The sequence below is a fragment of the Artibeus jamaicensis genome, unplaced genomic scaffold, assembly GCF_021234435.1.
Source record: "Artibeus jamaicensis isolate MK-2021 breed Jamaican fruit bat unplaced genomic scaffold, CSHL_Jam_final scaffold_474, whole genome shotgun sequence".
In the NCBI taxonomy this organism is placed as follows: domain Eukaryota; kingdom Metazoa; phylum Chordata; class Mammalia; order Chiroptera; family Phyllostomidae; genus Artibeus; species Artibeus jamaicensis.
Genome location: NW_026522046.1, coordinates 23,752,904 through 23,780,500, shown reverse-complemented (window position 1 = coordinate 23,780,500; position 27,597 = coordinate 23,752,904). Strand labels below are relative to the sequence as shown.

General features: G+C 43.6%; 1 protein-coding gene and 1 long non-coding RNA gene across 10 annotated transcripts in view; both read left to right on the top strand.

Annotated features, from left to right (window-relative positions):
* The window catches only part of NMD3 (NMD3 ribosome export adaptor), a 35,079-nt gene extending 33,550 nt beyond the window's left edge, over positions 1-1,529 (top strand). For all 9 annotated transcript variants that reach the window (XM_037140972.2, XM_037140965.2, XM_037140967.2 and 6 more), the window contains exon 16: positions 23-1,529. In XM_037140972.2, coding sequence (XP_036996867.2) covers positions 23-153 — 131 coding nt within the window. In that variant the 3' untranslated portion in view covers positions 154-1,529. The remainder of the gene's footprint in view (positions 1-22) is intronic.
* A 23,107-nt stretch (positions 1,530-24,636) lies between these two features.
* The window catches only part of LOC119046049 (uncharacterized), a 69,975-nt gene continuing 67,014 nt past the window's right edge, over positions 24,637-27,597 (top strand). Inside the window, exon 1 of the long non-coding RNA XR_005081897.2 lies at positions 24,637-24,826. This is a non-coding gene — a long non-coding RNA (uncharacterized LOC119046049). The remainder of the gene's footprint in view (positions 24,827-27,597) is intronic.

Genomic DNA, 27,597 nt, shown 5'->3' with positions numbered 1-27,597 from the left:
TCCTCCTTGTATTTTTTCTTAGATCCCACCATTCCTGTGGAAGGTGACACCGATGATGAAGGAGCACCTCGAGTTAGTCTGGCTGAGATGCTTGAAGACCTTCACATTTCCCAGGATGCCACTGGTGGAGAAGGTGACTCGATGATGACGTGATGGGCTCGGCACGTTGGAGAAGACGACCCTTTGTTTCATCTGTGCCTCCGTATCAGAGAGAAGTTTAGTTTTAAACCCGAATAAATACGGCTGTTTTGATTGTTCACTCAAAGTGCTGGAGATTGATGGCTTTTAAATTTTAGGTAAGAAACGTTATGGAGAATATTACTATTACTTGTATTTAGGCCACTTTAGGTACAGGGTTTTATTGGTTTGCTGTTTTCTGAGACACAAGTATTTTTGCATAACATTAGTGCTGTATTTAAAAAATTTAAAAGTTGTGATTCCTTAGATGTTACCTAAATCTGCAAGCATAAAACAAGCTTTTACATTTTTTTACATTGATTACTTTAGTAAAAAAGGATATGAAGAATAATTTTTAATGTGAACTTGTTACTTTGATTCACTTGAAGTAGGAAGTTAGGGTTCAGTTTATCACTGGACATTAAGGGGGAAAGTTAATCTTTTTTATTAACATCTTTAAATTTTAAAAAAAAATTACTTGTTGATTTTGGAGAGAGAGAGGAAGGGGGAGAGAGAGAAACATCGATTTGCTGTTCCAGTCATTTGTGCATTTGTTGGTTGCTTCTCATATATGCCCTGACTGGGGGATCGAACCAGCAACGTTGGTGTGTTGGGACAACACTCTAACCCACTGAGCTACCTGGCCAAGGCTGCTAATATCTTTACAAGTTGATAAATCGGAGGTTATTTTAATTTTTATTGCAGAAAAAATATGTTAATTATTTGTAGATTTGTAGCAAACATAGACCACTTATTTTAAGGTTAAATAATAATTTATACCATTGCTATTTTTGCCCATGCCAGCAGGTTGTGGCAGTAGCTGCTTATGTCAAAAAATGTCTTCCTGTCATTTCAAGGATTTTCCTTTTAAAATTTTGGTGTACAAATTGAGAAGGAAGGCATTGTCTCTATGTTTCTGTCACTGAACACAACCATCACAAAGAGTATTAGAATCCAGCATGTAGATGATGAAACAGTAAAAATGGTCTTTGTGCTTTATAAAGCCACGAGTCAGCTATGAATGAGGAGTGCCTTCCGCATCCTTTAAAAAAACAGCTGGCTTGGGTTTTGAAGTGTTTTGAGAATGAACTAGTAAGATCGTATTTCTCTGAGAAGATCATACTGACTAAGTGTGCCAGAACTAAGAGCTATTTAAAAACTTGAAGTATACCAACCCCTACATAAGGAAACTGAGTGTTGAAGGGAACGTTTTCCGTTTTTTAAAGACTGGACTCCTTAGTTCTGAAGTTATGAATAAAGGTCCGAACCTTCTGTATGGCTTCTTTTCTGTCTGTGTTTGCCTGTTCTTTGTCAAGACTTTGAAAAACATGAAAATAAAAACATTTTCTCTATTTTTTGTGTCCTTGAGGTGATTGATTGCATCGGTGACATACCTAATGCAGTTTTCCAAACTGGAATTGTGTTATTTAAATGCTTGTCATGTGATTTACCCACTGAAAAATATAGTCTCCTATTAACCTTTTTTAGTCTTGCTCTTTTGGATGTCATGTCTTTCTGAGTAATGAAAAGAAATTGTTGGTTGAAATCGGCTGTGACAGATGCAGGAGTGTAGCTAAGAGAAAAGCTGTAAGAATTACACAGAGTTATACACCTTGATAAATCTACCATTTTAGAATGGAGTCTTCAGGCTCACCGGCCCCAGAGTACTCTTGTTGATGTCCCAGAGCTGACACAGTTTGGCAATGCTGGTGTTCATCAAATTCACAGGAAGCTGATTTTCAACCCAGTATATAAATGAGTAATTTCTAAGTCAGTGTGATCTGTTGTCTTCTTTGGAGCCAGATCTGTGCCCGAAGCTGCTGTTTTATAGGCAAAAGTCAGTTGAAGAGCAAGGGAACAGATGAGGGAGAGTTGCTGGTGTAATTCAGATGTTTCACAGCATCAGTCTGGTTCCTTGCCATGGCTGAACCCAGGGCTTGGGGCTGGGTCCCACGGGTGTGGTCAGTGTTGAGTCTGGGCCAGAGTTTACTCTGGGCTTTTACTTTTACTAAATGTGTTCATTTTATCCTTTAGATTACTTCATCTGTATTTTTAGTCCAAGGGATGTTTACTTCTTATAATAATTTATTTTTAATTTTGACATTTTCAGACAAAGAAAAGTTGCAAGATTGGTACAAGGAATTCCTGAGTTAAAATTTGCCAGATATTAACACTTACCTGATTTGCTTTCTTTTTAATTATTTTTTTCCTAAACCACGGAAGAATAACCACAAATATTTCATTGTTTTCTTTTCCCCCAAGGAGTTTCTTTACATAACCATAGTGCATTGATCAAAATCAGAAAATTAACATCAGCACAATACTGTCACCTAATTGAGAATCATAATGAGATTTTCCAGTTCCAACCATACAGTCCTCTACAGAAAAAACAAATCTAAGATTGTGTATCGCCTTGGGTTCTCATGACTTTTAGACTTTACCTGGGCCAGTTGCTGAGTTTTATGTTCTATGTAATTGACATTTTTCAAGAGGCCAAGCCTGTTATGTTGTAGAATGACTTCAATATGGGTTTGCCTGATGTTTTCTCATAATAGCTTCAGGTTTAGCACTTTCTGCAGGACTGCCCCAGAGGGAACAAGGCCATGTCCTCCGTGCCTTGTGTCGGGAGCACTGAGCTGTCCGTCCAGACGTTCTCAAACCCACTCAGGTTACTGCTTTTCTGTTTTAAGGAATTAAAGGTCTTAATCCTGTATAACTGTTATTTTCACTTTATTTTTTTTTAATTTCATTTTTAAATTAGAGGTAGTGATGTTCACTCTTTTGATTGACAGTGCTATAAATTTTAACACAGATTCATGTTATCCTCACCACAATCAAAATACAGAACAATTTTTTTCATTCCCCTCAACTGCCTCAAAACTGCGTTAGCCATTCCTTTGTTTTCAAACCCTTCCCCTCACCTTAACCCTCGCAGCTTCCAATCTGTTCTCTGACCTAGGACTTGCTTTTCCCAACATGTGTAAGTGAAATCGTACAGTGTGTAGCCTTTGAGCGTGATTCCCCCCGCCCCTTAACACGCCGTACTGGATATTCACCCAAGATGTAAATTACCAGCAGCTTGTTCTTGTCACTTAGAGTGATGTTGCGTTAAGTGGACGTAGCATACCATAGTGTGGGGGCGACTTCTCCGCGAGGTCCCCCCTGGTGCCACAGACGCACGTGAGTGAATAAATACGGCCGAGACAAGATGAGATCTGTTTGGGGGAGGAGGAGTGGGCTGTGGCCAGTTTCTCAGGGGAGACAAAGGCCAGCGGCGGCCAGTTTCTCTGAGGAGAAAAAGGCCTCGAGCGCCCTGCTCCATAGCCTTTTATTGGGTTGTAATACACAGGAATACAGGGCGGCAAGGATCAAACAGTAGATGACATTACAAAGAGGTCTGAGTCAGTGTCTGTCAGGAAAGGGGGTTGCAGAAACTTGGCAGACATATTCATTTCCTCTAGGACCCTTATCATATGAATGAAAGCACTCTTAGCAGAGCAGATTTCAGGTTTATCAGCAAGTCTTTGTGATGCCAGATTTTTCCCCAGGACACGCTCTAGCAAGGCAAGGAGCTGCACCTCTCCCCCTCAGGTACTCAGGCTTAAGAGGATTAGAGCCAGGAAGCGCTTCTCCCAGAGAACATGGGGACTTGGGCTATGTCAAAGCCCGGGTTGGTGGGGGACAGAGAGTCCATTGCTCTTTGTTGCAGCCTCCGAGTCCTTCCATGAAGGCCTCCCAGGTGATCCAGTCTGGCTTAGGTTGTCCCCCCACTGTGAGGGGTCTTACCCGTCATTGACTTCCGACCATGCTTTGGGGGCAGGGAGAGGAACTGAGGCAGCATTTGCTACCAGAGACAGGCTTTGTCTCCTTTGGCTGGCATTCCAAAGGTCGTCTCTCGCCCTTTGCCACAAGGGGTAGAGATACAATTCCTAAAATCAGGCAGAGTGGTCTGCAACACCATAGGTTCTCTGTTCTGTTCAGCACATTTGAATTTCCAGGTTGTGGTGAGTAGGAGTAAAGCTGCTGTGAACGTTTCTGTACTGGTTTTCATTTTATTTGGGTAAATAAACTTGCCGGATCCTATAGGTGTATATACTTGTGTATGTAACTTTCTGAGAATCTGCCAAACTTTTCCAAAGTGGTCGAGCTTCCTGCCAGCAGCGTATGAGCCCTGCGGTTGCTCTGCATCCTCACCAACCACCACCTGGCGGTGTCAGTTTCTTAAGCCATCCAAGTAAATGGATGATGATGTATTTTTGTAGTTTTAATTTGTTTTTTCCTAATGGCTAATTGTGTTGAACATCTTCTCATGTGCTTGTTCTGTGTATATCTCAAGTCTTTTGTCTACTTACTTGTTTCCACATTGAGTTAATTTTTTGATGTTCTTTCCATTTTATTTTGTATTGATTTTAGGTATGCAGCTTAGTGCTCACACAGTCATACACTTGCACAGTGCACCATATTGCATGTTATTGACTATATTCCCTGTGCTTTACTTTACATCCCACGACTATTTTGTATGAGTTGATTTTTTATTTTTATGCTTGCCACATCCCAGAGTCGGTCAGTGGGTACCTATCTCCTGGTTCCTGTGTCCTTTTAACAGCTGCACTTCTGTGTGTATTTGCTCTTGTTCATGGATGCTGATACCATAATGTAAGTCAAGTCTTCGGGCAGGGTTTGGATTTTCCTCGTTCGGGCCCCATACGAGGTCTACTTTGGCTGATTTTCACCGTAGGATTTAATTTACCTAAAATAGAACAACTTACTTAAAAATAGGCCAGCCTCATCAGTTGAATCATCCTGTGAATTAAAGGCTTGCGGAATGGCATCGTGAGAGCAGATGGAGGCCATGCGTTCTCCGTTTGTCCTGTCACGTGTAGGGTTGACCCAAGCAGGGTGGCGGCGACCTTGATAAAGGCAGGGAGTCAGTCTAGATTATCTCTTTGAACTTCAAAATAGTGTAAGGAGAATACCGTACTCAGTTTTACTTCTTTGACTTAATACGGTGTGAAAGAACTGCCTTGTTTGCCGAGGGAAGAGGCGTGATTCGGGGCGCCTTGTGAAACAAGTCCTCTGTAGTATTTAAAAGCCACTAGTAGTGGTTTGCTGGCTGCTGTGTTACGAGGCAGTGCTGTTTGTATTGCTGCATTTGATGGAGGTTATGTTTTGTTTTTGGGGGGGTTTGCACTGCAGGGGAGCCTGTCACACAACCAATTTCACTTAAGTGTGGGTATTTATAACATTGTGGTGAAGCACTTTAAAATAATATATGTACTAGCACTAGTGTACGAAATGCTGAGCAAGTAGTTCTAGAGAAGCTGTATTATATAGAAGTATAAGCACGTTTTGCAGTCAGCTTACTTGCTACCTATTAGGTATGTGACTTCAACTTCATGAACCTCTACTTAGTTCTTTATCTTTTAAAAAGGGGTAATACAGTCCACTACACAGAGTTTTGGTAAAATTCTCCAGCATGGTCAGTATGCAACAAATTGTACTCATTCAATAAATAGTATTTATTTAAAATTTATAACCACAGCCCAACCAATGTGGCTCCCTCATGTTGGTTGGGCATCCCCCAAAGCAAAAGGTCACTGGTTCGATTCCTGGTTGGGGCACATAACCTGGGTTTCAGGTTTGGTTCCTGGTTGGGGCATGTGCAGAAGGCAACCAATCGATGTTGCTCTCACGTCAATGTTTCTCTCCCTCTCTTCTCCCTCCCTTCCCTTCTCTAAAAATAAGTAAACTCTTTAAAAAAGATTATAATCATAGAGTTAGTGTTGAGCATTTAAACAAGTTGAGAAAAAGCATTTTGCATGCATACACTTTTTGGAGCAGCACAGGGCTGGTGCTAGAAGATGTGTGTGCACGTCTCAGAGAACTGTAAAGACAGAAGCATAAATTGCCCGTGTTCCCGCACTAGGGAGATTCTCACTGTCAACATTTTGGAATTCATTTTCTGTTCTAATGGAATTTGTTAGTATTTTAAAATTATTTTTTTAGATCTTCAGAAAAATGGATAAGACAGTTTCCACATTCCAGCTTCCTGTTACCATTTTATACAAGTATAATATATTCATTAGGCTTAAAGAGCCAATATTGATATATGTCATTATTAACTAAAGTTCGCAGTTTATTTAGATTTCTTTAGCTCTTACCTAAAGTACTTTTCCCCTCCGGGATCCCATCCAGGACACCTTGCTACAATTAGTTGTCCATGTCCTTAGGCAGTGGCAATGTCTCTGACTTTGCTTGTTTTTGATAAACTTAACAGTTCTGAGGAGAGCTGGTCAGGTATTTTGTATGACGGCTCACTGTTGGAATTGTCTGATATTTTTCTCTAAGAAGACTGAGGTTATGGGTTATTGGGGGGAAGACCACAGGTGAAGTGCCATTTTTGTGATTATATCGAGGGTATAAACTAGCAACACAATTTAACACAGCTGCCATTGGCTTTGATCACCTGATTCAGGTAGTGATTATCAGGCTTCTCCACTGTAAAGTACTTCCTTCCTTTCCCTTTTATGAAACACACAGGAATGAAGGCACTGTGCACAGCCCATACCTGAGGAGGAGTGAGCCATGCTGTTTCTCCCGAGAGTTGGGAAATCTGCATTAGTCACTCGGAGTTCTTCATAGGGTATTTGTCTTATTTACTAATTTGTTTGATCATTTATGGCAATGTGGACTCATGAATGCTTTTTAAAAAATATTTCTTTTTGAAGAGGGGAAGGGAAGGAGAAAGAAGGAGAGAAACATCAAGTGTGGTTGCCCTCTTGAGCACCCCCTACTGGGGACCTTGCCCGCCGCAACCCAGGCGTGTGACCTGACCCGGAATCGAACCGGCAACCCTTTGCTTCCCAGGCCCACATTCAATCAGCTGAGCTACCCCAGCCAGGGCTCGTGAATGCTTATTCTAAACTTTGGGTTATTATCTATTACTATTTTGTTGTTTACATGGTTCCACCTTTGGGCATTGGAGCTCTTTGGGTTGGCTTCCGGGCTCCTTCTGACGTAACCCAAGTGGGGTTCTGTGTTTATGTGAATTCATTTATTGCTTTTTTTCCTACAAAATGGCCATTTTTTTTGTTGTTGCTGATGTTAGCAAACAGGAGGAGGAGAATACTAGGTAAGGGGAAAGAGAAGAGAAGGTCATTTTCCATGAGGTTATTAGGGGGAAGACAAAGAGGACTAGCAATTTTCAGTTTTGGCAGTCTGGAGAGACTCCCGTGTTAGGATTTGAAAGCAGGTTCTTTTCGTTAGGCGTGTTCAGAGCCGTGATGTTCACTCTAACATGCTTCTTTACTGCTGGATATTTGGGAATTAACTGAAGCTCACGGTAGCTGGGTAGAGGCTTCCTAATTTGGGGAGTAAAGTCATATGACAGCCCCTAGCTTCGGACTGCAACCCAGTTCAGTGGTGATGACATCGTCCATGTCCTGTACTTTACCCCCATTGCCTATGATTTGAGAGTTTCCAGTGTAAGCAAGAAGATAGAAATGCCTTTTTACAAAAGTTTTAAACTTGTGATATGACGCGTCTTAGAAGTTCATTTAGTTATTTAAAAAATAGTTTTTAGTGCAGAAGAGTGTAAAGAGTTGCCGGTCTGATAATAGTTTTCCCTTACCTGGTGCTCCCCGCGAGCACAGGTAGTTCAGTGTCAGACTGTAGTGTGGCGTGTGGAGCTGTGTGTGATTTTACCCTCAGCATAGGAATGACTCTTTCAGGAAGGAAGGGAGGCTGGGCATGTTCTTTGTTGTATAACTGTTTTTTTTAAACATTTTCTTTTTTGTAAAGCATGAGGATACAGAAGAAATGTTTACTTAAAAGGGTCCCTGACATTATTTAGCTATCTTTACCATGCTATTACATTTCTTTCTTTTATATGACATCATGGGGAAGTATAATTTTACTTACACATGTGTGAAAGGAAGTATAGAATAGAATTCAGTGATTGGCTTAGGAGCTGCATGTACTGGGTTCAAATCCCAGCAGCGACCCTTAGGCAAATACTTACCTAAGTAATTTTATCTGTAAAGTGGGAACTCAGTTGTTTAAAGAATTGTGGGGTCCTATTGTTATGAAGTTAACAGAAAAGCAGTATTTTTCAGATGGTCTTTATTCTCTGTAGTGATATGAAGCACCAAAAGGAAGTGCAAAAAAGAAGACAAGTGGGGCTGCAGCAATAAAAAGGAAGTTGAAGGGGTGATACACAGAGATCAGAGCCCCAGGTGCCACAGCCCCGGGTCGACCAGCTGCTCCGTGGTTGCAGGCAGGCCCGGGCCTGCCAAAGAGCTGCTGCTCCACCGAAGGGGGCTGCCTCTGCCCCAGCCGCCCATCTGGAGTCGCTCCATTTCCATGGCAGCCACAGCCTCTGCCAGCAACCGTCACACTGGGAGGCAGGGCCTTCCTTCTGAAGTCTTCAGCTTCCTCAGTGCCCTTTTGCCACCTGGTAAGAGAGCTGAGAAATGTAGTTTGACGTCTCCCAGACTCAGATGTAGCACTTGAGAGTAGCACATAGGAGGGTGGGTGGGTTGAAAAAACTAGCTTGCACAGAGACTTTATACATACACACATATCTCATAATAACTGTGGCTGTCTCTAGGGAGGAGAACTCTCAAGGGGGCTTGAACACAGCAGTGGAAGGATGCACTGGTTTTACTCTTTGTCATTTGGGCTTTGTTTTTAGTACCTTTAGATTCACAGAACTGAATTGATTATACTTATTTCATGGCACATTGACTCTGGTCCGTGCAAGTCATGTCCATTCCTGTCTCCTTCGTCACCCATGCCAATGTAATCCTGCAATGAACAGTCTCATCCCTGTACAGTCGATCTGCTGGGAGTTTCTGGGGCATATACCCAGTGTGGTAGGTAGCCTTTCAAACGGCTCCCAGTGTCCCCTGCCTCCTGGTATTCATGCTGTACCCAGGCCCTGCTTCTGAAAGATAGTTAACACGCATCACACTAGTTTCAGGTGCACAACATAATGATTCACATTTGTATACATTGCATTTAGTTACTAGCTGCATGCCCTTCTTTAATCTCTTCCTTTTAATGTGGGCCGGACCCAGCGGTTACCTCCTAATGAAAACCATATGGCAAGTGTGATGAGATCTCACTTCTGAGCTTAGGTTACTAAAGATCTGAGACTCTGTCTTGCTAGTTCTCATTCTCTCTTCTTTGGGGAGAAACTTCCAGCAGCTCCCTAAATGAGCCCGGAAGCCAGTGGTTGGTTTCCCAGGTAGGCTAAGGTCCCTGTAGTCCCAGCTGCCCGTGACTGCTGACGACTGAGACTTTTGAGATACCCTGACCCAGAGGCGCCCAGCTGCGCCACGTCTGGGTTCCTGACCCACAGACACTTGAGAAACATGTTTGTTTAAGCCTCTAAGTCTTGAGGTGGTTTGCTACACAGCAATAAGTAGCTAGCACGCCCAGGACTGTGGCGTTTGGGTTGTAGGGCGTGTGCGTGGGCACTGGACCAAGCGCTGCTGGATTTCTGTCCTACCAGCGACGCTTGAGGCCTTCTGTGTCCACACACTTGCACTAGCGCTTGTGAATATCAAACATTAAAAATAAGTTTGGCCAACCTGTTACATATAAAGTGATCTCATTTTAAGTTTTTTAATAACATGGAATATTTCATATCTCATTCTAGCCAGTGCTTATACATATTTTTTGCATATCGATTTGAAGAAATGTCTTATATAAGTAGCCCTTGTGGATTTTAGACATTGAATATATATTCACTCATTTCATTGCTAAATTTTCAAGTACTGTCAAATACTTATTTTATAAATAATGTGGTAACAGTCCATTCACAAATCTGGGTAAAGATGAGGTGTGGCTGTGGGGTAAGTGATCTTAGTTTGATAGAACCTTGCAGGAGTGGACTGATGCATTTGGTCCCAAAATTACAGAAACTGTAAGAGAGAGTATCTTGTGAAATAAAATGTGCTTTTTCACTTTTTGTTTTTTTAATGAGGGGAGGAAAACCCCCAATTTTGTAAACAATCATTTTAGTTTTATTTAAAAATGTCCACCAGATGGCGCCAATGCCTGATAAATACTTAAAATTAGCCGCATTTATTCTCACACTTACTTTAAAATCTGTAAAAACAAAAACATATTGACAATGTAATGAAGGTTCTGTGATCCTGTAACTAAAAGCACTTAATCTGATTGCTCTGTAATTATTTACTGGAGTTTATTTCACTTGAGTAGAAAGCAGAGCATTTTAACCTCACTAGGCCCCGAATGGTGGGGTTTTTGTTTCTTTTCTAAAATTAATCATTAGGTTACGAGTAGAGCCAGGTTTGTTGTCCAATTTAAAACTATATTTTAGTGCTTATAAAATCTGCATGTTGGAGAGAATAATGGAAATAAGTGCTTCACTGCTGTAATTTTGATAATGAATCGGAAATGAGAAGAAGAGCCAACATCATCCACCTCACTCACTGGACAGATGTACAAACCCTTTTCATTTTGGAAAAACCGCATAGAGAAATTTACATTGACTATATTTAGAAATGTATATTTATTTTCTATATTTACTAGAAAATTTACTATAAATTTACATCTGTAGTCCTATGTTCAAGGACTATAGAAGTCACTTCCAAGCAACAGCCTAGGTTCCAGGTTGCAAACTAATACCATTTACCCTGAGTACTGATGAGTCAGGCTCTGGGTCTGGGATGTCTGAGTATCTTAGAAAAGTTTCTGTGAGCTCCCTCTCTCCTGTCTTCTGAGGGTTAGTTTTCGTGCCTCACTGCTGCACCGACAGACCCAAGAAGCACCAGGCTTTTTTCATCCCTGGAAAACATCTCCACAACCTTCTCACTGCTGTTCACCAGAGGCGGGCACTCAGTATGCTTTCACTGTTAGAACTATGCTTTAAAAATGCTGAATACCAATATTTCCCAAAGTATTAGTGAAACTCTAGTCTTTTCAGAAGCTACTTGGGTAACAAAGTGTTCTGTGGTTAAGCATTGGCAAACTATTTTTCTCTTCACATTGATAAAGGTCATGGTAAAAAGGCATTGAAGCCCTAGAAGCAGTGATTCTTAATGGAGCAATACTGCCCCCTCCGGGAAGTTTTATAAAATGGTCGTGAAAGTGTTTTTGTCCTCACTCTGGTGGCCCAGGGGTCATGGATGCTGGATAGACTGCAGTACACAGACAGTCCCATGAAAGTAAGACTTGTCCCTGAGCTCCTGGGATTTGTCCCTATAGTCATGAAGCTGAAAACTCTGTTCATCATTAAGCTTCAGACAGAACTGTTCTGTGTGTAAACACCAAGTAGTTGTGATTTTACAATCATTGACACTGAATGTCTTAGGAATACAGTGACTATATAAATGAAGGGAAGGTTGTATTTTCTTGTGCTTGGAGCTTTACAAAGAATTGTTTTGGTTATTTCAGGAAAGCACATGACAAGCCAGTGCCGCTGGTTGTATTCGCGTCGCTGGCCCAGCACAGCCTTGTGGACTGTGCCTGTAGCCGTCATATTCGCCGCAGTTCTCCACGCGGATGCGAGCGTCAGGCTGCGCGGGTCTTTCGGTTTAGTCATTCCCATGCGTTTGCTTATGTTGCTGGTGGTAGTGGCCTCTTTGGATGTCATGTTTGTGCAGGACACGTCTGCAAACTTGCTTCCGGATGGGAAAGGAGACCAGGACGCGTGTTTACACCAAGGGCACAATGTATCTGGTAGGGTTGGGAATCCCTATTCTCGGTACAGAAGCTGGAGAATATTCTTAACCCAGCATTTGCTAAATTAACTTGATAATAGCATATTTTGTGTAATCTGTTAACTTTAAGGAAAGCCAAATTAATGCAAACCCTGTCATTAATGAGACTTTATATGGTACTTGGTATTTCTCAAAGTGCTTTTCCACGCCTTACAGCAACTTATTTTAACAACATTTGACGAGGTGCTTAGCACTGGTATGCTCATTCTGTGGATGGAATGAGAGAATTCAGGTCACTTTTTCCTAGGTCACTCAGTGGTCTGTGGCAGAGCCACAGACAAGATGCCTGCTTCCCATTCTTCTTCATCTCACGGCTCTGAAAGTTTGCCAGTCCTGACCCAGGCCTCCCTCCGCGGCTCCACCTTCGGCTGCCCGGAGTGGGCGGGGAAGGGCTCGAACTCTCCTTCTGCAGCGAGGCCTACGGTGCAGAGGGAAGCGCACCAGTTTCTTACTTCCGGATTCCGCCTCTGGCTGCGGGCCTTTCCAGTTCATTGCCTTTCTTGTGTCTCTAATCAGAAGGGCGATCGCGGGGAGGGAGAGAAAGTGAAACTGCAATCTGATTCAAACTGCCAGGTGGAGTGTGGGATTTGTGATTTGGCATTGCTTTGCATTACTTCGCTTGCCTGTTATCTTGTTTTTCCTGGGGCTTGTGGTGGGTAACCAATTCTGGCTGAGATCACAGGCCTATCATAAGGCGTCTTTATCCTCAAGGGGAAATAATAATGGCAGACAGGGCTTATTACACATTGGGCAACGGTCTAAGTGTCTTTTGTACATTGACTTGTGTAATCTTTACAAAGATTTTTATGAAGTAAGTGATAATGTTATCTCCACTCACAGGAGGAAACTGAGGCAAAAGAGGGTGAAATCACTCACTAAAGGTTATACAGCTAGTAAATGGTAGAGAAGTGTTCAGTGCTTGGCCCCAAGGCATATACACCGAGAAAGTGGTGAAACCGAGATTGAACCTGGGCAGTCTGGCATCAGAGAAAAGGTTATAGGTTACTGAAGAAGACAGACTGGAATATACTCAGTCAGGGCAGTTGAATCATGTGGTTTTCCTTTAGGGTGAGTGTTGGATAGCCTAGTCTGAGGTTTGGTTTTGACCTCTAAAAGGGTATCCTGGCATTAGAGGTCTTTGAAGGAACTCTCTACCCCTAAGTCTCTCCATTCAGGTGTCATAGTCTCTTACATTCTATCCCTAAAGTGTCGTACTTTTGAGTTTTCTTCAGGATGAACTGTTAGAAAGATATAGTAGTCTTAAAAGACTAATGTATTAGAGTAATTTTCAGGCACATGTCAGTGACTAGCAGTTTTGAGCAAAGCTCCAAAGAGGTGGGAGGGAAACTTCTGGCCAGCTCACCTCCTTCCTTCTTTCCTTCCCTATTTCTTCCTTTCCCCTTCTTTGGCTTGGCTTGTACCTTCCATCCAAGTAATGTGAGCAGGAAATAGCAACAAAGAATAGATTTAAAAAGAGGAGCAGGATATTTTTATTTGATGCTGCTGCCAAGTTTCACCAACCTATTATGCTGGGTTTTCCATTTGTCCCTTTGATACAGGGTGCAGCCAAGGGGGGGCCCCCAAAAAAGATTTGGAATGGTGTTCAGAATTCAAAGTGTATAGGAATATTGGAGAGACATATAAGATGTCCTCACACCTCCCCCCAGGGGGAAGGGACCAATAGAACAGGGCTATTGAGAGCTGTTTTGCATAGCAACAGTTTTGCAGCTAACCTCTGGAATGGTCATTTAACATGTCTATAACCTTTAACTGGTTTCATAGATGTGTTAAATAGCTGCGGCCAAGTTTTGAGCCAGGGAGAAGGGAGTGGCTTCTACCCAAGATATAACTAGGGGCTGCGCCCCTGAGTGAAAGCGCCTGTGTGAGGGCTTGGAAAAGACTGGCTCTGGGACCTGAGACGTGGCAGCCATAGAAGGGGGAGCAACAGTTTTCAGGAGAGTGAAAAGAGTACCACTTGGCTTTGCCAGAATGGGGACCTCTGCAGCCAGATGAAAGGGAGAGCCACGAGGTTTCAGCAAAGTAAGGGTCCCCTCTTGGCCAGGTGAAGGGAGAGCCATGCGGTTTGGGGCAGAGTGAGGACACCCTCCAGTCAGGTGAAAGAGGGAGCTACGTGGTTTGGGCAGAGTGCGAACCCCCTCTTTCCCAGGTGAAAGGGAAAACCACGCAGCTTTGCCAGAATGGAGATCCCTGCAGCTTTGGTAGAAGAGGCCCACGCAGCTTTGTGATGCTTCCTTTGGCTGTGTGGCCTGGAAAGCAGGAGAGACTTTGACTGGAACTGGGTACAAAGAACTCTTGCCAGTGGACCATGAGAGGGTACTGTTACCAAACAAGAGAAGAGGTTCGAGGGGGAGCAATATATGGCCCGCCTAGGGATGCCAAAAATTGCTACACAACAGGGGCCTCTCCCAAGGACGGTATACTAATATCTACTGGGCTCTTCTGTCTGGCGCCAATTGGAAGGACATCTCTCAATGCCAGAGATTTGTGAAAAGGAAACAAAATGTTTATTTAATGCTATTCAGGCCTAACGCCTCCACTAAAATATCAAAGTCCTTTAGGGTATACACCTACACCCACACAGCTCCCGCTTCTCCCACTGTCCCAACTCCGGGTACCGTAAATCAGGAAAAGAGCACACGTCTGTGTTGCAGGCCGCTGGCACCGTCAGCTGTGTCACCGTGCAGGGAGTTAATCCAAAGTACTGTGGTACCCTCTCATGGTCCACTGGTAAGAGTTCTTTGTACCCAGTTCCAGTCAAAGTCTCTCCTGCTTTCCAGGCCACGCGGCCAAAGGAAGCACCCCAAAGCCGCGTGGGCCTCTCCTACCAAAGCTGCAGGGGTCTGCACTCCACCAAAAGCATGTGTCTTTCTTCTTCACCTGGCTGCAGGGATCTCCATTCTGGCAAAGCTGCGTGGTTTTCCCTTTCACCTGGGAAAGAGGGGGTCCGCACTCTGCCAATACCACGTGGCTCCCTCTCACCTCACCAAGAGGGGGGTCCTCACTCTGCTGAAACCGTGTGGCTCTCTCTCCACCTGGCCAAGCAGGGACCCTTCATTTCCTGGACCCGGTCTTTTTCCAAGCTCTCACACAGGCCCTGTCACTCCAGGACGCAGGCCCTAGTTCCATCCTGGGTAGAAGCCACTCCCTTCTCCCTGGGTCAAAACTTGGCCACAGCTATTTCACATATCCATGAAGCCAGTTAAAGGTTATAGATATGTTAAATAATTATGCCAGAGGTTAGCTACAAAACTGTTGCTATGCAAAACAGCTCTCGATGGCCCTGCTCTATTGGTCTCTTCCCCCTGGGGGTGGGGGAAGGACATGTTATATTTCTCTCCAATATTCCTATACACTTTGAATTCTGGACACCATTCCAAATCTTTTTTTGGGGGGGGCCCCCTTGGCTGCACCCTGTATCAGTACCACAGTACTTTGGACTAACTAGAGATCCTTCCTGACACAGCTGATACCAGCAGCCTGAAACACAGACGTGTGCTCTTTTCCTGATTTACGGTACCCAGAGTTGGGACAGTGGGAGAAGCAGGAGCTGTGTGGGTGTAGGTGTATACCCTAAAGGACTTTGATATTTTAGTGGAGGCGTTAGGCCTGAATAGCATTAAATAAACATTTTGTTTCCTTTTCACGAATCTCTGGCATTGAGAGATGTCTTTCCAATTGGCGGCGGACAAAAGACCCCAGTAGATATATTAGTATTCTGTCCTTGGGAGGGGCCCTTGTTCTGTAGCAGTTTTTGGCATCCCTAGGTGGGCCAAATATTGCCTCCCCCCTTTCGGACCTCTTGTTCGGTAACACCTTTGCAATGTTAGTGCAAATGCATTCCCCACCCAACACGTGGGGCAGTGCCTCTTTTTGAGGTTGTGCTAACTAGTCATGGAGACCAGAGCTGGCGCTTGGACAAGGCAAAGCTGCAGGTGGAGCACTGGGTGAGACAGGGAACTCATGTCGTGTCTCGAGGCGGTGGGGAGCACGTGACCGGCCAGAGATGAGGTGCAGGGGGACCAGCCCAGGAAATGCTGGGGACCAGTGGCCATGTACCAGGGGACTGTCTGCTTGCTCAGGGCTGGGCACTGGGTACTTTCAATACAATGGCAAACAGGTTAATGACTTTACTGGCATCTTTCCATATTCCCGAATTCAGACTTTAAAATAAGACAGTAGATGTTTTTTTTTGAAATCTCAGTAGTGATGAATTGTTCCTTAGAACTCCTTAACAGCGTATTTTTTTCTACCCTGTACACACAGTTATCCAAATAGTGACATTTACAAGCCAGAGTAAAGTTAGTATTTTTTTTTACGTTCCTCTTACTACATGCAAAAGGGAACATGCATCATACAGAAAAGAATGATAGGGATGATTTATTCCAAACACCACTACAAAACATTTTCATAAAGCAGGTAGTAGGTATTAAGAAGTTAGGTGCTTCGAATGCTGAACAGTCCGCTCCAGGCATGTGTCACCAGAGACACTCGGATGGAGAGCTCCGGGCAGACGGTCTCTGGAGAAGGCTGAATTAAATGAGTGGCCGCAGTGGCTTTCTGTCGCCGCACTTGACCAGGATTAAGAAACCACAGAATTCAGCATCAGCCTTCTCGGGCTCCATTCCCGCTTCGCTGTGAAACCCGAGGAGCCGAGCAGGTGCAGTGAATGCTCCGCACCTGTTAGAGTCCCGGTGCCTGTGCGTCAGGAACTGTGAGCACCTACCCGGCGATGAAGGGGAAGTTATCTTGAAAACGGAAACGTTTGTACCATTTACCAGATTGTCATCACGCGTTAATTCTAGTTCATAATGCAAGTAATTTAAACGAGGCTCCCTTTTCCTCAGTAATTGGATTCTTTGTTATGATAGTAGTCTTTTGGTAATGCTTATTTAACCATCAGAAGCATCGTGGTTTGTCTGAGTCAGTTGCAGTGATGCTGATGGAGGAAGTCTGAGGTGCGTCCCTCAGGGCCTCAGGTCACCCGCATTCAGCACTGCTCAGGGTTTGAGTTCCTCTCTAACTTTGCATAACTAGCTCCTTTCTCAGTGGAGTTGCATTCTCTTCTAAATAGTCGAGAGAGGCCAATTTCTGATTTTAAAACATCCGCAGAGCATCCTGAGTGGTCACGGGGTTTTTCTTTCCATGTGGGCCTCAGTATCTGCGTGGCTGCCCATGTCCTGTAGATTGTATAGGTGGCTGCAGGTAAGAGGGCGGCCTCTACTTTATGTCTGCGCCCATACGTGCAGGCCAGTCTAGGTCACCCAGCCAGGTTCTAAAGCAGGGGCGTCCAACCCATGGCCTGTGGGCCACATGCAGTCCAGGACGGCTGTGAATGTGGCCCAACACAAACTCGGAAATTTACTTAAAACATTACGAGGTTTTTTTTTTGTGTGATCATATGTCACAATGTATTTAATGTGTGGCCCAAGACAACTTTTTTTCATCCAGTGTGGTGCAGAGACACCAAAAGGTTGGATATCCCTGCAGGCTTGAGAGGTTGCAAGCCCTCTCTCAGGCACCATGCTTGTCCTTCTTGACTCTGACCCATGAGGCAGCCTTACATTCCCAGGGCCTGGTCACAACAGCCCAGAAAACCCCTGAGGCCCAAGGGAGCCTTAGAATTGATCAGTGTGACCTGAGGCATCAGCCACGGCACGCCTTGGGAGAGAGCTGCATTCTCCTGAGCCTCTACTCCCCAGTGTCTGTCCCCTGTGTTCTAAGGTATCTCCAGTGTGGCCTGGACCCTCCGTGCTAGAGACTGCTGTCAGCAGCTAGCTCTGTCTGCCGCAGGGGCACTGGCAGCCCCGGACCACACTCCACTTTCTGTCTGGGCTGCTCTTCATAGCGTCTTAATTGTGCGGTCACTTTTGTTTTCATCATTATAGTTCTCTTGAAATACTTCTTCCTATTTTAAGGCCCAGCTCAAATGTCACTTTTTTTCCCTGAGGGCTCCCAACTTGAGCAGCGTAGGTCACTCCATAAAGTGCTGTTGGCGTGACAGGTGACGCTGTTGGTTGGGTGCTGGGAGCCTAGACTTATCTGCTGGAGCCAATACCTAGGATGGATGGAGCTAGGGAGTTAGGATGGGATCAAATCAGAGAAGCCAAGTCTATTTTAGATCCAAAGAGCAAGCATGGGATGGATAAGGGGGGACGAAGTTCAAAGTTTAGAGGTACTGTTGGACAGAGATGAAGCTGGGAATTGTAGGAATGGAGCTGGAGGTTAAGAGGTAGTTGCTTGACCCAAGAGTTTTGTGGTAAGAAGAGCTGGGTTGTCCAGGGTTTTCTGTCCCTGAATTGCTTGATTTGCTGACAGATACAGGGCTGAGCTGGTTGGCAAGTGATGTCATCCTCATGGCTGAATAAGCTGTCCCTCTCCCAACAACCACGACTTGGCAGCCACCCATGGACCAAAGTGCCTTTGCGGGGGCTGTGGGATCCGGCACCGTGCACCAAGGGGATCTAGTAGAAGTCTCACACGCCCCTACATCAGATAATAAGTATATGAGAGGGCATTGAAAAGATGTGGCTCCTACAAACTGTGCCCCACACTTTATTAAGGAGCTCGGCCGTGAGCCTCTGGGGCTACCTTGCCAGGAGATCCCCAAACAAACCCACAGGTGCCCCTTGAGCTCTGCGTACATCACCCTCCTTCCCTCCACTCAGTGTGACTCCCAGAGCAGGCTCCCACTGCAGCAGCGGGAACACATACAGAAAGCCGACCTGAATCCATGGGCCTGGGAGGGACCACAGACTTGAACTTCAGCACCACCTTTGGAAAAACAAGCGGAACTATCATCAACCAGCATGATATGTTGCAGGATCAAGAGAAGGCATACAACCTTAAGGATTCTTGTACAAGAGAGCACAAAGTGTGGAGCAGATGCATCCACAGCATGGCTCAGAGTTGCTGGCAGGGCCGATGGAGATTAGTAAAGACTGGAGGAGGGGACTGCTGCTTCCGAGGAGAACACAGCACATCAAAGCCTCACCTACATGCAGAATCACGGAAACATGGCATCACCAAGGATTGTGATAATCTTCCAGGAACTGATCTCAAAGATGTGGAGATCTGCAATTTACCTGATAAAGAACCCAGTATAGCTGTTTAAGCAAACCCAATTACAAGATTATGCAGAAGGACAATTCAAAAATGAACATGAAAAGGAAAATGAACATGAAGAAAATGAAAGTTTAACAAAGAGATAGAAAAAATCATAAAGAGCCAAGCAGACAATCCAGAACTGAAGAATACAATGAATAAAATGAAAACTTCAACAGAGAGCATCAAAAGCAGAATAGATCAAGCAGAAGAAAAAGGATCTGTGACTTAAAAGACAGGAACTTTGAAGTTGTCTAGTCAGGAAAGAACAAAGAAAAAATAATTAAAAAAAAGGTGGGAGAAAGCCTAGGGATCAGTGATGCACAATGGAAAAAAAGTTGCAAATTATTGGAGTTTCAGAAGGAGAAGAGAAGGAAGAAGGGGTGGAAGGCTTATTTAAGAAACAGCGGCTGAGAGCTTCCACAATCTGGGGTGAGAGTTAGGTATCCAAGTTTGCGAATCTCATAAGTCACCAAACAAACTCTACTTAAAGAGATTCTCTCCAAGACACATTAGAATAAAACTCAAAATTAAAGACAAAAAGAGAAATATTAAAGGCAGCAGGAAATAGGAAGCTTGCCACTTACAAGGAAACCGTGGATTTCTCAAAGTAAACCTTTCAAGCCGGGAGAGAGTGGGATGATACATCAAAGTGCTGACAAACAAAGAAACCCAAACTGCCAAGCAAGGAGACTGTCTCTGGCAAAGTTATCCTTTGGAAGTGGAGACGTGAAGGCTTTCCCAGACAAAGAAAGCTGAAGTACTTCATCACCACTAGAAGAAATGCTGATAAGAATTCTTCCAGCTAAAACAAAAGGATGCTAATTAATAACATGAAAACATACAAAAAATAGAATATCCTGGTAAAGGAAACTGTTTAGTGAAATTCAGAATACTCAAATACTGTAATATGGTGGTTAAATATTAACCACTTAATTCTAATGTAAAGGCTATAAAGGTTAAAGTGCCAGAATATTAAAAATAGCTATAGCTCCTATAATTTGTTAATACAAAATATAAGAAAAGGTAAATTGTGACATCAAAACCATAAAAGAGTACAGTTTTTGTGTATAATAGAAGTTGCTGTCAACTTAAAATGTACTGTTTTAGCTACTGTAGAATACCTTGTGTAAACCTCATGGTAACCAAGAAGCAAAAACCTATAGCAGATTCACAAAAGATAAAGAACAAAGCATCAGAGCATTCCACCAGAAAAATAAGACAAAAAGCCCCCCCAAAACAAAAACATGAATTCACAAAGATAGGCAGAAAGAGAGGAAAAGGGGGATGATAGAACTACAGAATAGCCAGAAAGCAATAAGATGGCATTAGTGAGTCTGTGCCTATCAATAATGACTTTAAATGTAAATGAATTGAATTCACCAATCAAAAGGCACAGAATCAATGAATGGATAAATAACAAATAAATAAACAGACTTCAAGCCAAAAATGGTAACAAGAGGCAATATCATTATATGATGATGAAGAGGTCAATTCATCAAGAAGTTGTAGTAATCATAAATATAAATATATATATATATATATATATATATATATATATATATACTCATCAGAGGACCTAGATATATTCAGCAAATACTAACATTTGAAGGCAACAATGCAATAATATTAGGGGGCTTCAATACACCACTTTTAACAATGGATAGATCATACAGACTAAAACTTAATAAGGAAGCACTGCACTTGAAGTACACTTCATACCAATGGACCTAATAGACATGTACAGAACATTCCACCCAAACCCCCGGAATGCACATTCTTCTCAAGTGCACATGGACCATTCCCCAGGATAGATCCTATGGCAGTTCACAAAACAAATCTTGAACATTTAAGAAGATTAATATCATACCAAGTATCTTTTCTGGCCACAGTGGTATATGAATCTAGAAATCAATGGCAAGAGGAAAGATGAATAATTAATAAATATGTGGAAATTAAACAACATGCCTACAAAAAACCAAATGGGTCAAAGAAATGAAATGGAAAATTAAAAAAAAACATTTTGAAACAAAAAATTGAAAAACAGTATACTAAAACCTATGGGATGGAGCAAAAGCAGGTCTAGAAAGGAACTTTATAAGTGAGAAATACCTACATTAAGAGAAAAGATATGAAATAATTAACTTTACATCTTGAGGAACTACACCAAGAAGAATAAATTAAGCCCAAAGCTGGCAGAAGGAAGGAAGGAACAAATCAGAGTAGAAATAAATGAAATAGAGACCAGTAAAACAATAGAAAAGACCAGTGGAACTGAGACCTGAGAAGATGAACAAGAGTGATGGAGATGCCAGCTAATGCTGCTGCGGTGATCCCTTTGCAGTGCACGCGTTTCTGGATGGGGAGGGTGGGAGTGAGAAGGTACAGGATCCCGGATTCCATCAGAGTCGTGTTGCACACCTTAAACTCATACCGTGTTAAATATCAGTTCAACAATGCTCAGTGCTGTGGGGGCAAAAGGAGAATTTTTAAATGCAGTCTTTGCCCCTTAAGGAATCATAGTTTAACTGGGAGAGAAAAAGCATACTTTAAAGAAAAAAAGAACAGAACAGAGTAAGACGAGACTGAGTTTAATTAAGGACCACAGCACTAGATTGAAGGCCTACTAAGTGGACGGTGGTTGGGTCCGAGCTGAGGGCAAGGGAGGGCCTCCTTCTGGTGTCCGTGAATGAGCACAGACACCGGCTCGTTCACAACCAGCAGTCCACGCCCCACCATCCTCCCGCGTGCCGGGAGCCTCCGTGAGGTCTGCGCTCAGACCACACTCGGCATGAACGAAGGTAAGGACAACAGCAGAATCCTCAGAATGCCACCTTAGTCCGTTCAACGTTCTTCTGAACACGCTGGGAAGAAATCTCAGTTACCATGGGAAAGAGCTCCCTGAGCCTTTCTGTTTGGCCTGAGAGCGGTGCACGGAAACAGCCACGGCCGCGAGGCCACTGGCATTTGACTGCACATGGGCGACACGGGTCGGTCTGCCTCTGCGACTCGGAGAGCTTCCCAGCTCCACCTGCACTTGACTCACCCCGTCGGCCTCTGCTGCCCGTGCTGTGGCATGTTTTCCGTTCTGCTAGATCGCCCTCCACTGCTTGAAAACACCACGGGCAGGCACCTCTTGGTGCTAAGGGACCAACATGGCCTAGGATCTCTCCCCAGGTTCTGCACATTTAACACCGGCCTTTGTTAAACTTTTTGAATTCCTCTGGGGCATGAAATAAGATGTTCTCACCAGTATCTGGCTTTCTTGTCCTGGCCGTGCTGTCAGGAGAGAACTAGATAACAAAGCCTATGATTTATTTGGACTGACTCTATTAAAAACTGACAGAGTGATGATTTGATCCCAATAATGCTATGTTCTTACTCTGCTTTGATGATTCGCCTAGTTGTGTCTCTGCTTGAAGTGACTCTTAGGAACGAATTTAAGCTCACTCCAAGCTGTAAGCTCCAAGAGTTTAAAACAGTTCACACCACCTAAAATCTCAGTGGAACTAGCTTTATCACCACCAAATTGTATAGAACTTTCAATGTCTTTCCTGAATTATTTATAACCAGAGGATTGAAAAGTCCAGACAACTTACAAGTTCCCTTTTTGACTTACTTACTTATCCTTCGGGTGTTTCAGAGGGACCTGCGCTGGTGGTACAGTGACGAGTCTGTTGGTTGAATCGTTCTACACTGGTTCACTGGGCGTCTACTCTCTGTCATAGGTTCTACGTGTTGAGGAGAGAACAGCAAGTAAAGCAGAAACCTGCCCTCGCTTAGTTGAGGAAGGTAGAGAAAAAAAAAGGAAATAAAGTAATTAGTTATTTGAGCATGAGAATCGCTCCTGAGAAGGAGAAAACTGAATTGTGACAGGGGATGTAGTTTGGGGGAGACAAGTAGGGAAAGTGTTTAAGTTTTAAATATTGTCTAGAAAGGCCTTGCTGAGAAAATGACGTCAGAGCACAGGTGTGAGTGAAGGGAGGAAGTGAGCCACGTGGGTGAAGGGGGTAGGCGTGCAGGGGCAGCGGGGTGGGCAGGGCCCTGAGGGAGGGTGTCTAGTATGCTCCACACCAGGCTGGTGATAACATCGGCGCATGGACACAGTGTTTCCTACACCCTGGATGCTGCTCTAAAGGCTTTGTATCCATTGTTTAATCCCCTTGTGTCTCCCCAGTTCCCACTTATCGATGAAGAGATTGAGGCACGGGCAGGTTAAACTTGCTCAGGGTGACTGAGTTGGAAAGTGGTAGAACCCAGGCAGTCTGGCTCCAGAATCTGTGTGTTCAGTGACCCCCCCTGCTGCCTGGTGTTTAACCCTTTGGAGATGCGGAGGTCCTTGCTCGTCACGCTGCACTGTGTGCTTTTCAGGAGGGAAACCTTCTTGATCTCACTATTGGTGTTAGTTGTGTTTGCCTGGAGCTGCAGGCTTTTTTCAATCTAATGAACACTGTGACCTCTGCTGATCATGATTTTGTCTTGGCAACCAAATATTTCAAGGTCTTCTCCTGTCTTTTTTTCCCTAACTTCGTGTTGTTATATTTTGTATGTCATAAACTACTATATTATATCCTCGTAGATATAGGGAATGATGAATGAATAGAAATATATTTTAAAAGGAGGCTCGTGGTACTTAGCAGTTCAGAATTGGGAAGCCAGCAGCCCTGGTTCTGGGAAAAGCTGCTCTTCCAGCTCGGCCTTCGCTACTAGAATTCCCATTTGTCCATTTTCACAGCCACGACCCTTCTCCTGTGGCTCACAGTCCTGAATTCCTGTGTAGCTGATGGAAGAGGAGAGAAGCAGGCTTCTCTCTGAACCCCCAGCTCCAACTGCTGCAGTCGGTGTGGCAGTGAGGAGAATGGGCCAGGATCCAGCAGTTCATTCCCCAGCTTCTGCCTGTCTGGGGTCCGGTCCTGTGCCTCTTCACTGTAGAGTGAAGATGGAAAGTGGTGCCTACCTCTTAGTGTTGGGAGGATTAAGTAGGATCATGTTTACATGTACAGTGCATGGCACAGAGCTGACCTCATATAAACACTGTGGAAACTGTAGCTGCTATTATTACAGTTATTCTTATTTAAGGACAACAGACAGAAACCCGCTGCACTTGGTCGAGATCTGACTCTCCATCTTATCCTGTCCAATGCCCTGAGGGACCGCTCTGTGGTACTGATCCCTCGCATCTTGGCTCCCAAATAGACACAGACTATTGGGAAAAATAACAAAATATGAATGGGGAATAAAACAAGCACAACTAGGTTTCAGCTTACTAACTAAAGGTTCGGTCAGCGATACCCTGGGAGAGAGGATGAGAGGGAGAGGAGCTGTGTCACATGTACCTCTGCTTTGGAAGCTGGTCCCCCTCCCCTGAGCCCTTTTTAATTGCTCAGGAGTAGTCTAGGCTTCTCATAAAATTGGCCCCGACTTGTTAGGATCTCTTCAAGTTCTGTAAGAAGAAAATGATCCCGCTAAAGAGGCTTAAGGATTCTAATTAAATATGTTTTCATTAACTGTATTAGATTTTTTTTAAAGGCTTTTCCAGACTGTCCTCGTGTTTGATCATTTTGTTTTATCCAATAGGGATGTTGAACCCTGACCTTCGTGGAGTGGTGTGGTGTCAGGGAGGAGCAGGCACGCTGGGCCGGCTCTGGGCTGTGCAGTGGCCGCTGCAGGGACTTCGGCCCAGGCAGCGGGGTCCTCGTCTGTGAAACGGGGTAGCACCCGCCTCACAAGGCCATCGCCAGGATGAGGTGGCCTGGCTGCGGGGAAGTTCCTGGCAGGTAACAAACTTTCAATGTTGTTCGTCTGATATTTTTGAAACAAAAAAAAATTATTTTACGTTCTATCACATCATTAGGATTGCTTAATTTTTCAGGATTTTAACATCCAGTTTATGGATATCAAAGCCCTTTGCTGCTAAATCTGTCTCTTGCTGGGTTTTACAATTGCTGTGTGACTGCCTATCGGCCTGTCAAAGAAACAGCAGATGATTCAATGTTGATATTGCTGAATGCTTTGGTAAAATGGTTTTATGAAAAAGTTTAAAACTATAGTTAAAATGAAACTTTACTTTTTTAAGTTTATCTGTGGACAGATTTCACAAGTTCATAGTTTTCTTACTTTTAAGGTTTTATCTTTTCTTATGTAATTATCACAAAAATGTGAATATCAGAATAAAATCACTTATAATCTTATTGCCTGGAAATAACCACTATTAATTTTCAATATTTTTCTTTTTTATACATGTAGTTCTTTATAGGATTTTTTTCCACCTAAAAGAATATCACAAGTGCTCTCTCATACCGCTAACATTTAAATTACTTTCATAATGGATATACTCCGATCTGTATATTTATTTTCCTAATTTACACATAAGGGTTTTTCAAAGCATCTCTGCCAGAAATGTTCTTGAATGTCAACCTTTGTGTGTGTTTCTGATTAGTGCTGAGAACAAACTTCCGGAAGTAATCTTGTTGGGTCAACCTCAAGTGTCTACTGCTGTGTAACATGCCCTCTAAACCTAAAACCTGTTGACTTAAAACCACAACAATTGTTCATTTGCTCACAGTTGTGCAATTTGGGAGTAATTTGTTTCTGCTCAGTGTGATGCTAGCTGGCTGGGGTGGCTTTGCTGGGGCCGGAGGGTCCGCTTCCTAGGTGACTCTTTCACATGACTGACACACTGGTGCTGGCTGTCCTCTGGGGCCTGTGCTCTCCACCTGGTGGGCTTCTTCACTGGATGTCAAGATGGAGGAGGTGGGATTGGCCAGTACTCCGAGAGGCTGTGGCCTGGGACTGGCACAGAGGCTCTTCTAGAATGCTCTTTTGGTCAAAGCAGTCACAGGCTAGATTCCAGAGGGAAGAAAGACCACATTCTTTCTGGGGCAAGTGACAATTTGTGGCTAAGAGCACATGGTTGAGGGATGTTAATGCATCATCAAGTCATCTTCCAGAAAGTTGTGCTGATGTGCAATTCCACCAGCAGCTCATGCAAATACCCCTTACCACACTCACCAACACTGAATATTAAAAATGTTAAATATCTACTTACTTAATAAGTAAAATGTGGGATCTCGTTGTTTTACTTTGAATTTATTATTGGGCTCCCAAATATTTGATGAAAATTTATATTTTTCCATTGTGAACTGTCTGCTCATTTTGGGAGGCAACTTTGTATGTAAACAAACATGAAATTATATGAATTGTTTGTTTATTATTGACATGAAGAATGTGTCATATTTGTTGTGAACATTCCTTTTATTTCTCTAATTAAAAACTGATAATCTTTCCCTCCTAATTGAGAAAAGAATTAGACAAACTATTTTCTATTAAATTCACATGTATTGGTCTCAAAATAGTGATATATATTATAATAAAATATTTGGAATTAATGTCAGTTTTACCCAACTAACATGTCAACAGAAAACCTAGAATAATATGATTTATTAATTAGCTACATTTTGGAGGAACCTAACCAAAAAAGAATTTACATACTTTATAGGAATCCAAATGGAGGAGCAAAACTGTGTCATCATCCGTCAATTTTCTCTCTGTCTCTTAGCTGTCGGGTGGACAAGTGCCTTCCCCTGTCTGATTCTCCAGGTTTTGAACTGTAAAATGGGATAATGGCAGGTGTGCCATGAGGCTGGGGGAAGACACGTATGGGGGGCTAGCACAAGCGGGACCTGGTGTGTGGTGGGCGCCATCATCATCTGCCTGTTACATTCTGCCTCATGAATCAAAAAGACCTATGGCAAGAACATCGGAGGAAGTTCTCTGAACGGCTTTCCAGGCCAGGATCTGGGCGTTGTGTCCATTCAGCTCACCTCAGCGTCCATAACTCCCGGGTGGCTGTTTCCTCACCGCGTGTTGCATCATGGTGCAAATCAGGGGCCTTGTGGCAAATGGCACATCACCCTTGTCAGGTCCACAGCCGGAGCAAATGTCCTTGGGATCCTATGGCATATTCCTTGAGAATGACACTTGGGGAGTTTCTCGGGGCAATGTGGTGTTCAGTCTTACCGCTCTGAGACCTCTGTGCTAGCATTATGACTAATAATACCTTTTACTTTTACGGCACATGTACACACAGGACTTCCGTGTGTTTTGCCTCCTTGGATCTTCCCAGCCATCCTGGGAGGTCTGCAGACAAAGTGAGGTTATTTTCCTTTTATGCACGAGAAAGTCAAGGCTGGGGGTGGATGACTTGTCCAAAGTCACAAAGCTAGAAAGTACCAGATCCCATAAGAGATGGCGTCTACAGGTGCCACCCAGAATTCTCCTGTTAGTCCACTGCCTGACTGTCTGGCGAGAACATTGCAGTGGGGCGTCCTTGTGTGAGGAGAAGTACAGGATGGATATTTTCGTTCTGCCTTCTATTAAAATCAGTGGATGGGTGTAGAAGTCACTGTGGACGCTGTGTCATTATCTATGTTTGGATCCTGCCTCCATCTCTCGTTGATTGTGTGCCCCTGATGAAATTATGTAAGCTCTCCGTGCCTCAGTTTCTCCACATGTAAAATGAGAATAATACTGCTACCTAACTCATAGG